Consider the following 12,247-nt stretch of genomic DNA (forward strand, 5'->3'; position numbering starts at 1 on the left):
CACAATATAACAATTGGACAAATGGCAAGTATTAAAAAATGACACTTTTAATTCTTTAGTTATACGGAGTATAAATTTAGTCTTTCAAATATTTGAAGTGTGTATTTGAGGACCAAATATTTGAAGTGTATATTTGAGAACTAAAATATTCTACTTTTACCGTGTAGAGTTACAAAATTTCAAAAAAAAAAAAGAAAAGGTTCTAAACTTGATATTCGCTTTTCAGTAAAATTGAAAGAGGATAAATATGGAGTCCATATGTAATATAGTTGTGTTAGTAAATGGGTTTTCACATAAAATTTAGGTCTCCATTTATGTTCAGCATTAACATTTACCTACACTTAGTAGGAGCCTGAGGCTATCTGTGTAGTCCACAGCTATGTTGTCATGTCACTTTCCACCGCTTGTGCCATATGGTTGCATCTCAAATTAAATGTGAACACATACATACTGACACTGCAAAACAACGAAACCTAATTCCCGCAGATGATATAACATTCTGAACTCAATTTTTAAAGCCATTACTATTACTTGAGAGATTAGGTACATAAAATTAATCGCAGAAAGTATCTCATTTTATGTTTCTTATATTTTTTATCTATAACAAAGTCAAACTTATCAATAAATTTAACTGTGATGGAGTCATGGATAATATATAAGCTTTTTCAAAAAAAAAAATTCAGTTTTTTTTTTTTTTTTTCAGACTTGTTCAGAGCACTGATGTTGGGTGCAGCGAGCCTAGGTTCTAGAACAGAGGTAAGAGTACATCATAAAGTACAAAATAAGATTAAGAAATGAAATTACTGTTTCAACTACCCTTCTCTGTTTCCAAAGGAATCCAACCTATTACCTATTACCTATTACCTATTACCTATTTTGAGGTTGAGTGATGCCTATTTCAAGCTTCTTATATTCCCTTTAATTAAAAGCTACACATTATGAGATTATTATCCACTTTGACATCTCACAAAGACACAAACCACATTTTCTTAAGTTGTACAGACTAATCATATACATCCTACCATTAGTTCCTACCAAATGTTGCCTATGACCTCTATGGACTATGTACCCTTGACCTACATGCCAAGATTTAAGGATTTAACTCTCATTAAAAATATTATTGGGTATTTAATATTAAGAATGTCAAAAGACATTATAATCCAGCGGTATAATTAAGAAAATACTACATGTACTCCCATTTTATACTCCCAACTTGTACTCCCTCTCACAAACTTGTGATTTAGACATCTATCTTGGGACCCACATGATAAAATATCCAATCCTTATTTGGCACATCAGGGAGTAAAATGTGGGAGTATATGTAGTATAACTCGTATAATTATGACTCTCTCAAATTTGATGAGTTTAGCTAAACAAGTGGTATCACATGATATTCGTCACCACTTTTTATTTTGACTTGATGACATTTGTATCTATGACGTTGTAAAATTTTCTTTAAATAGTTTTTTTTTTTCTTTTTGAAATCAAACTTTTATTAGTCTTTATTTATTGTATTTTTGTTTGTTATTAGTTGCTATTAGTACAGAGAAATTGTAAATATCATATTAATTATTGATAAAAAAAAATTCCAATTGATAACACCATATCACAAGCACACATTTTATTTGGTAAATTATTGTTCATTTTCAAAATATTGAAGATAAACAATAATTTAGTAATATTTTGAATTAGCTCTTGTAGTGTATTTTTCATAGTTCATCTAAAGAAACAAGGGTGGCCATTGGCCAAGAACACACTCAACAAGGATTTGAATGTGAAGTTTGGGTGCTCATATTTCAGATCAAATCAAAACCAATCCCACTAATGCTCATCTACTCATCCTCAACCCTTCTGCCATTTCATCATTAGATCAAAGTCCACAAATGAAAGAACGAGAATACACAATCACCCACATCAACATGTCTCCTGTTATTGACACACAACTCAATTGATTGATCAATTCAAAGAGAGTTAATAACTGCTTTGTTATTAATCGATGAATCGATGAATCTTTTATCAATGTTGGTGAATTGAAGTGATCTATCAACGTCAATGTTTAGAGAGTCGGTGAATCCTCTATCAATGTTTCAAGACAGCGGTTGGTGGAGGGTATTAAAATCGAAGTACAACCCCTTTTTTGTTAGATATATATTATGCAAAATGCCATTCTTGGCTTATTTTTGAAAATATTTCAAGATGCACTGCACAATGGAATTTGGTAGGCTAGGGACCCAAAGCAGTGAATAGAGGTGGCCATAATAAATAAAACCTAATAATTGCCATTCATAACTTCTCCTGCTGCTACATATGCTGTCCAGTACCCCCATACCACTGTTGAATTCTACACCTAATTACTATTCTCAACTGCTCTAATATGAGCAACAGTTTAACCCAGAACACAGTGAAAATTTTCCCCAACACAGAATCACAGATACTCTTGAAATCTTCTTTTTCAAAGTAGAAAACTCTTGCATTTTCCCATTTAAGGTTAATAGTAACTATATCCTGCCCATACCATACTGGTGGATAAAAAGAATCCACAGCAACCTGCAGAAACAAGAATTACTGAGTATTACTTGCATGAACAGCTCAACTGGTTACAGAAATCAAGAACTGAGTCTTATCAGCAACAGTGTAAGAACAATCTCTCAAAATGAAGACTTTTTGTGGGCAGCGAGCAAAAGGGGTGGGCGATTCCATCATTTGTCACAAGAATTACTACATATTCCTTGTGAGAGGACCAGTCACTAGTCCTCCCACCTAATAGGTCGCTAAGTCATCGTGATTTACCTCTTCACTATCTAGTCGGACCAGAATGTGGGGTCGGTGAGAATTACTACAGATATGGAATGAATTGAATTGAAACTGCTTAATACATATAGTTGATCAAACTTGTTAACAGTAGAAAATTTTGTGGGATGAGTAATTTACAATCAAATCAATCCAACTATCCAAGTAGTTTTCTACTCTCTCTTTCTCTGTCTGACTTCAATTCTCTGTCATGTTGTCTTCACACTCATGCAATTAAAACACAGACCAAGTGGGGACTGAGAATAAAACTGGGTAGTTAGCAGATGGAGAAGAGAATCAAAGGATCCATTCTATGCTGTGCTTCCATGATCCGACGCATCTTCGTAGTAGTAAGGCGTTAACTTCCCATCCTTCGAGCCCGCCTTGGGCTGCTGCTTCCCCGATTCGCCTACTTCTTGCAGCATCTTCACCACGCGTCTCATGGAGGGCCGGTTGATCGGGAGAGGGCTGGTGCAGAGGAGGCCGATGTTCAGAACTTTGCAGATTTCTTCGTTGAAACAGGAATCGAGTTTTGGATCAATCACATTGTCTATGCCTTTCTGGTCCAATGTGGTGCATACCCACTTCACTAAATCCTTTTCCCCGAGCTCGGGATCTACTGGGCGCTTTCCTGTCACTAACTCCAAAATAACAACCCCGAAGCTGTATATGTCGCTCTTCTCGTTCACCCTAAGCGTGTATGCATATTCTACAAATGCAGATCAAATTCGCTTTAAATTAAATGATGCAAGTCTAATTGTAAATTGAAAAGATTCACAGCAGTATATGTATATATATATATATATATACCTGGTGCAATGTAACCACAAGAACCCGCAATGCCAGACATTGGTTTAGTGCCCTTCTCGTTTCCATCGACCACCTTAGCCACACCGAAATCAGCGACTCGAGCTCCAAAATCGCCATCGAGCAGGATATTGTTCGACTTAACATCTCTGTGCACAATCGGGGGCACACAATCGTGGTGCAGATACGAGAGTCCCTCGGCAGCATCCATGGCTATCTTATACCTCATCGCCCAATCCAGCAACCCGGATTTGCTACTGTGAAGCAAATCGCCTAAGCTACCGTTAGGCATGTACTCGTACACCAACAGCTTGCAGTCCCTCGTGACGCAAGAACACCACAGCTTAACGATGTTCTTATGCCTGATCTTCCCCAGCGTCTCCACCTCGGCTTCAAATCCGTCGCCTTGAGAAGACTTGCCCTTCTCGAGATCACTACTCTCGTCTTGCACCTTCGTGTTCGTCTGGATTTTTTTCACAGCCACCGCCTCTCCGTTGCTCAAGACAACCTTGTATACCTTCCCGGATAGCCCGCTCCCAATGACATTATCTTCGTCAAGGGCATCCAATATCTCGTACTCATCGAAACCCAGTTTATGGAAAGACATTAAGCTCCATTTCGATCTATCAATAGCCCTTTTCGCTTTCTTGAAGCTCCTATACTTCCAATAGAACCAAGCCACTCCCACGATAAGCACCAAACCCGCAAACACAAACGTTAACCTCAGCAACCAAACATAACCCGATTGTTTGCCTTCGTCTCTCCCATCACACAACCCCTCGATGTCTCCACACAACCCGGGATTCCCCAGAAAGCTGTTCTTGTACATTTGCTTCGCATACAAAGGCGGAATATCGCCAGAAAGGCGATTAGTCGACAAGTTCAGTTGATTCAGCTTCAAATTTTGTAGTTCCATTGGAACTTTACCTGAAAACTGGTTTCCTGATAAATCAAGATAGTTTAAAACAGACAAACTACCAATTTCCAGAGGAATATTCCCAGAAAGATCATTATTTGCAAGATTCAATTCATTTAATCTCTTCCAATAACGAATACCGTTCGGAAGTGAACCGGATAATTCATTGTTGTGAAGATCAAACCTTCCCAGCTGCCCAAGATTCACAATGCTCGCCGGTAAAGGCCCGGAAAACTGATTATCATTGCCCAGAAAATCAAGAAGATTTTCAAGAAAACCAATCTCCTCCGGAATGGTACCGGAAAATTTGTTCTTTGATAAAACTAAAGACGATAAATTTGAAGCTCCGGCGATGGTTTTTGAGATTTCGCCGGAAAATGAATTGTCTGCCAGCTCAAGCAAGGATATATGGGGCAACCCCCAAAACCCCGCCGGAACGTTGCCGGAAAATTTGTTGTGCGCAAATCTCACCCGTTGTAAGCTGCGGCATTGGCTCAAACTCGCCGGAATTTCGCCGGAAAATGAGTTGTCTAACATTAAAACCTCCTCTAAAACCCCCATTTCACACAGAGTTGCCGGAATTTCACCGGAAAAGTGATTATCAGAAACATCTATCCATAGCAAAGGCGAGATTTTACCGAGATTTTTGGGCAAGCTTCCGTTCAGCTTGTTTCGGAAAAGCTTCAACTCATATAAGTTCGGCGAGTTCGCAATGCTTTCCGGCAAGTTACCTTCCAACTGGTTTTCGTAGAGATTGAGTGACTCGAGCGGCAACTCGCACAACTCAGCCGGAATCGCCCCCGTCAATTGATTCATCGACGCGTCTATTAGCCTCAGCGCCGTCATTTTCGACCACCCTTTCGCCGGAAGCTCCCCGGTTAACGAGTTATTGAAGAGCTCAATTTGTACCGCGCTGGTCAACTCAGTGATCCAACTCGGCACCGCCCCGCTCAGCTCGTTCCATGCAAGGTCCAAATCGGTGAGTTTAGTGAGCCGACTCAGCGAGTCAGGAATTTCTCCGATTAAGTTACAGTAGCTAAGCCATAAAACCTCCAGATTCGTCAAGTTCCCCAGCTCCGGCGGGATCCGACCCGGAGAAAACGGGTTGTACGACAGATTTAATTGCTTCAAACTCGAAACATTTCCGAGAAAACCGGGAACCGTCCCCTCCAACAAATTCTCAACCAACCCCAACACTTCAAGCTTCTGGAACCTTCCAAAACTCGCCGGAATGTCGCCGGAAAAATTATTCCCGCTCAAATCAAGGTATTTCAAGTTGGGAAGCTCCGAAAAAACATCCGGAAGCGACCCAGTCAAGTAATTCTCCGCCAAATCAAGATGCTCCATAGCTTTACAACCCGACAACCCCTCCGGAATCGTCGAGCCTATCGAGTTGTTATAAAACGACACAAAGCTCAAATCTTTAAGCCGGCAAAGAACCTCCGGGAAAGACCCACCAACATTCGCATTCGAAAGATCCAGACCCGTCACCATTCCCGACCCGCCACATTTAACCCCAAACCACTTACACGGCGACTCGTCGCCGTCATTCCAACCCGAAAGCACCCCATCCGGGTCGTCCAACCCGACTTTCACACTGTGGAGATACAGAACTTCCTGGTTCACAGAAAAAACGAAAACTGGAAAGAAAAGAAGAACAAAAAACACTTCAAGCACCATTTTCTGAAGTAGCAGAGAAAAGAAGCTTCTTTTCTTTTCTTTTCTTTGCCCTGAGAAAAAGATTGAAGGAGAAGAAGATTAAACTGAGGAACAGTTTAAGAAGAAGTGGGAGGCGAAAACAGTGGAAGACATGTTCAAGTAGAGTGTGAAACTGTGAGGGAATGTACAGATTTTTTGTTTATATATATACTTGCGGTTACGGAGTTACTGTGTTTAATCTTGGTACATATTTTGTCTATGCTTCTTCCTCGTTTCTTGATTACTACCATAATTCTGTCCTTTTCATTTTCTATTTACAGATAATACTATGTATAATTTTTGTTTATGCTTCATCAAACATTCAAATTGTGCTGTTCATCATTGTGTGTTTTTTGCTCAATTTTTACATCATTGTGTTATTCGACAAATTTCTACACCAAGCCTCACATGTTTTTGTATTGCAGCGATTGTATTTATATGATCATGCTTCTTTGTTGTTATTATTATTATTTTGTAAAAATGTTTAAGAAAAAACTGGTAATGTACGGTTGATGGAGAAAGACCCCAGTCCAACATGTTGTGGGACAGTGGATTGAGGCACGCCCGTAAAAGAGGCAAATACCATACGAGTAGTGGCAGATTACTAATTAAACCTCAGTATATACGGTATTGACTCTGTGTGATTCAACAAGTTGAAAAAGTATAAATGAATAAATATCTACATTTTTACACTTTCTAGTAATTTTGTATCATGTTAAAAAGGCTCAGTCCTCTTGATTAGAGCTGGTCAAATATAGATAAACTATGTTAAATTACCTTCTTGTAATTATTTGTCGGCTATTGTTACAAAGCCAGATTTTTCATTTGTATACTATGAAATAGTGACTGCAAGTTTTTTATCACTAAAAAGAGAAAAAAAAAAAAAAGACTTAGCCTATTATTTGGAACTACTTGACTAGATTTGTTAGATTGTTAACATAGTAACTACAATATTTTAAGTTTGATTTTTAATGAGGGCAGAACGTTTGTTATTTTATTTTAATCCGGCTTTCTTTATTTCAACTAGTCAACTATAACTTACTCTATTATATTTTATTAATTAGAGTCACAAAGTGAAATTTATTATCTTCCTAGTATTATGAATTTTAGTTTTAAGAGTACGCTAGAAGGTGTTATTCTTTGTGTTGGGGACTGTCTACTCATCGTCAGATCAGTTCTCTAATCTCTATGATATGATGGGACTTGTGCATGTAACTCCAGGAAACCGAGTGTCAAATTAAACCTCAGATCAAAAATCCAAGCTGCGATAAAAGAGAAACAAAATAGATTCACTCACTGAGAAACAAGACAAAAGTATGGGCAGAGTTCCCAACGAGGTCAATGAAAACAGTGAAACCTGTCGACCTGTTCTTCCAACATATATATTTTTTTCCATTTCTGTTCTCTCCAGTAACATTGCTTGTTCGATGCAACAGAGAACACGAGCTCGGGAACTCCCATTTCTGGGAAAATATGTCATACACCAAATTCGGGTTTCACTTTTCAATCCAATTTATTTATTAAAAGAATCTAAAGTTATTATTTGAATGTGAATAGTGAGTAAATTCACCTCCGGTGTGGTAGCTCACAATTCTGCACTATTAAAATTTTGTAGGGTTTTGTTAAATAGTTGTTAGCTGATTGGATTAGTAAGTTTAATTAGTTGATAGTATTAATTAATTGTAAAAAAATATTTGGTAAGTTAGTTGTTAGCTGACATGTGATTATATGTAAAATGACTTTCTCAAAAAGCTAATTGAAAAAATTGCTTTTAGCAGCGTTTTGAATTTTAACATTTTAAAACAATAAATTGTTAAAATGCTACAAAAAAAAAACAATAAATTGTTACAAAACGCTATTTAACCAAATACTTATTTTGGTTGTTTGACAACCAATAATGGTCAAATAAGCCAAAATTAGCTGATAGACTAACTATTTTACCAAATAAGACTATAATGTACCATAAATTTGATCAAAAACAATATGCATTGGTAAGAATCAAACTCATAACCTTAAATACAAATAATCATGCTCCACTCATTATGCATAGTTTGAAATATTAAGGAAAATAATATATTTTTCTCCTGAATTATATGATTGTAACATTTTTTCTCTCATGAATTATTCATGTATCCACGTTTGTCCCCTCAATTATTCTAAAAAATGATGATTTTTTGCCTTTTGAAGGAAAATACTATATGCACATAAATAATTCAGGAAGAAAAAGTATCATTTTTTCAAATATTAATTTAGGCTATGTTTGGCAAACCTAGCTGAAAATGTAGCTGAAAGTTGAAAAGTAGCTGAAAACTGAAAAGCTATAAGCTTGAAGTTGAAATCTGAAGAGCTGTTATGCTTAAAAGTGTTTGGTAAAATTAGCTTTTTGATAAGGTGATAAATGTAAAAAGACTAAAAAGGACATTTTCATACAATTTAAATAATTTTGAATTTAAATAGCCTTGTTTATATATTAAAATATAAAATAATGAAATCAATATATTTAAATAAAATATAAAGTAAGAACATATATTTGAAAATATATAAAGTAAAAAAAAATATTTATAATTCATAAGATTAGTTCATACAAAAATTAATGTTCAAACATAAATATCAAACTGAAGTTACAACCAAACATAATGAAAAGAAAATGTCAAAAGGGTTTTAATTGAGAGGTGTAAAGGATGTCATTTATTTAAAATAATAAGGATAAAGATGGAAAAAAGTTAAAAAGCTACTAGCTTATTTTGAGAACATTACCAAACAGAGCTTATAGCTTATTAGTAGCTTAAAATAAGTTATAAGCTCCTAAATAAGCTCTGCCAAACAGAGCCTTAGAGCTATGAACAATCTATACTGATTTATCATCATATGATACTTTATTGAAAAAGATCACAAGACCTACTTTGTCAAAAACTTATTTTTAATTAACGGTTGAGAATATTTTTTCGTAAATAAAAATATTACTATGGATACAGGTCTTTTTGGTGGGGTCCTGTTTGGCATGTTGAATCGTCTGGTTGTGAGTTGGGAGGTAGGGAATTTGAGTGCAGCTGTAGAGAAGCGTGGGTATTGTCATAATATATTTTGATGGCAGGTAGGTGAGGATCCGACATCGTACCAGGGGAGATTTTATTTTCCTCAATATTTTCGAATGGTAATTTCGGATTTATAATAATTAATTTTTCTGACTCAACCCAACCAATTATCCTGTACCAACATGTTTGGTATATCACAAGTCTTTTTCATTGCTTTACTGTACCATCAAATAAAATAATAAGACTACATTCTTTTACAAAATTATTGAGCATCTAATATAATCGGTATTTCTATATTTAATTACGGAGTATTATGTAAATTATATGTATGGAGTATTAATTTGTAACGAGATCAATTAAGAGTTGCTCTAATTAGAAAAAATTAACAAAAAATCTCAATAAATGAGATTGCTCTAATTAAAACTTTCTTCATAATTTAAAGGCTTAATTATTGTTCTACTTAGGTTCAAACTCATGACATTGCATTTAAAAAAATTGCTCCATGCCACCTATTCCCAAGATTTTTAATATAATTTTATTACATTAATAATGTTCATTTATTTTGATCATTAATATTAATACTGAAAACCTACTGGTATGTCCCAAAATTAGCATGCAAAGAGCATTAATGCAGTCATTGTCAATGAAGCTACCTCTCCACGCCCTTGTAGAAAGAAATTTAATTGACTCCATGTCCTGTTGAATGATTTTCCTTAAAAAAAAGAATTGTTTTATCCTCTTTAATTAAAACAAATCATAAATCATCAAGTACTTTTTTTTGTTCATGTCTACTAGTTTGGTCGCGTAATTATATAGTCTCGAAAGAATGGTAGTTTGTTCATTCCATTTCCGTGTTTCCTTATTTATTACATGTAATATTAATTTATCTTATATCATGTCTATTATAACATATGAGAACCACTCCCCATAAGAATATGAGAACTAATCTGATGCATTTAAAATACAGATCTATGAATGAAATTAATTTAAAAATTTAAAAAGACACGTGTACCGGTGTACGTATGAAGCATTATGTTGTGTTCATATTAAGCATGTGTAGTGTGCGCATATCTTTTGTTGCATACAATACATGCTTAATATGCACACATCATAACGCTTCATGCACTTGCATTTTTAATTTCCTCAATAATTAATCTCATGCATAAATTTATCTTTTTTAATGCATCAAATTAATTCTCATGTTCTTGTTCTTATGAGAAGAGTAGTTTTCATTAGAATCAAACACACACATACATATACATAGCATAATGCGTGACTTTTAAATCATGCATGCTGCAATGCTACCTACCTACTGTCCGTCAGTCATTCATTTTGGACCTATAGCTGTACTAATCAATTTAATATTATTTTTTATTTTATATTTCCTGCGAGAAATTCCCTGATTATTTGAAGTATGAAGTAGCATGCAGCATGCAAAACATATACTTAAGCAGTAGAATACTTTATAGAAGAGACAGTACTCATTATGAAAGAATTATATCAAGAAATTGATGCCCCTAATATTATATGAAGATAATTTGACTGGTCAAACGGTTTTAATAGTAAATGAAATGTTGTCCAAGGATTTATTAATTTTTGAAGTAATTAAAATTAAATGATGGCAAAATCCATAGATTGTAAACCCCTAAGAATAAAGTGATACGTCAGACTACTAGTATGTATGTCAAAAAAAATAATTGTGTTATTTTCCTCGCTACTTTGTTACATTAAGTGATATATGTTTTGTCACCTAGAAAGTCACAATGCAACCAAGTGAGCCGAGAGTTTGAGACGGACAATGGGTTTTGATATGCTCACTACTTTTGTCACATTATGTGGTATATTTTGTTACCAAGCTAGATAACTCCACATACAATCAATACGAAAAAAACATAACCTGAGACGGACAAGTGATATGTGTTGCATGGTACCACGTTATATTGTTGGCAATGTTGTACTAAGTTCTTGTTGGGTTAGCGTTTTGGGCAAACCTATATATTCTAATAATTTTTCATTGTATATGAGTTAGGCTATACTTTTCGTTGGACTGATATGAACCTTAACATGCTCTATTTATATATTGATCGAGCTACTAGATCTAGATTGTGCCCATTTAATTAATTTATTGTAACCCCAACAATTTCTTATAAAATTTGATGTAGGTACGTAAATGACATTATAGTAGGTTTTAGAAGAGTGAGAGAAATGGTAAGAAAGTGTGTTAGTGGCGTGGGAGAGTGAAGTTGATTGCAGAATGGGAAGGTGAAAGTGCAAAATAAAATGATGAAGTAGGTTTAATTTGCTTGGTTGTTAAGGGAGCTGAGAAATTAAAGTGGCATGGCATGATGGAAGAAAGGTGTTCACCATTGCAATCATCATTGTAGCTACCTATTTGGGAGACTAGGACTGCACTAATCGACAGCTCTTGGCATGGCATGTACATTTCACATTTGGCATGAGTATGTATCTACTACCAACGTACTAATCTAGCTAGGTCAATAGTATCATAATATATGTAATGTTGGTTTCATATTAGAGTATTGTTGGGATAATTATCATTAGCCTCCTTCATCAATTGCATAGCTGACCTAAAGCTTGATAGAACCATTACCATACATAGAACAACTAATTAAAAATGATGATCAATCGAGGTGGGAGCTCGACTAGATCGAGCCAATTCAATGCCCCTAATAGCCATGATAACGTCATAGTTTGTTTACTTTGTTATACTCAGTAACTTCAGCATAGAGGCAATATAGGACATGTTTTAGATGGCTGGTAGAGACGTGTATTTATTTTGTTTGTGTTAACAATTTTTTGGATAACCCTAAAATAGTTAATATAAATACAAAAAGTGTAAGATGACAAGGAGGGAGCAATTCAAATATACTACTCAACGAATGAGTTTTAGTAGCCATTAGCCATGAATAGATTTGCCCAAAACGCTAAACAAATCACTTAAATTAGAGAACGCTGGTAAATGACCCTTACAATTAAAATT

The 12,247-nt window shown here is 35.3% G+C and overlaps 1 protein-coding gene across 1 annotated transcript; it reads right to left on the reverse strand.

Moving 5' to 3' along the window:
• Positions 1-2,833: 2,833 nt before the first annotated feature.
• LOC116033683 (receptor-like protein kinase HSL1) lies at positions 2,834-6,326 on the reverse strand. The gene is made up of 2 exons (XM_031276440.1): positions 3,601-6,326; positions 2,834-3,499 (listed from the first exon to the last, which is right to left on the reverse strand). Exons 1-2 carry the CDS (start codon positions 6,191-6,193, stop codon positions 3,102-3,104), a joined length of 2,991 nt encoding a protein of 996 aa, XP_031132300.1. The 5' UTR covers positions 6,194-6,326; the 3' UTR covers positions 2,834-3,101.
• Positions 6,327-12,247: the final 5,921 nt, after the last annotated feature.

The sequence above is a fragment of the Ipomoea triloba genome, chromosome 10 (assembly GCF_003576645.1).
Source record: "Ipomoea triloba cultivar NCNSP0323 chromosome 10, ASM357664v1".
Classification (NCBI taxonomy): Eukaryota; Viridiplantae; Streptophyta; class Magnoliopsida; order Solanales; family Convolvulaceae; genus Ipomoea; species Ipomoea triloba.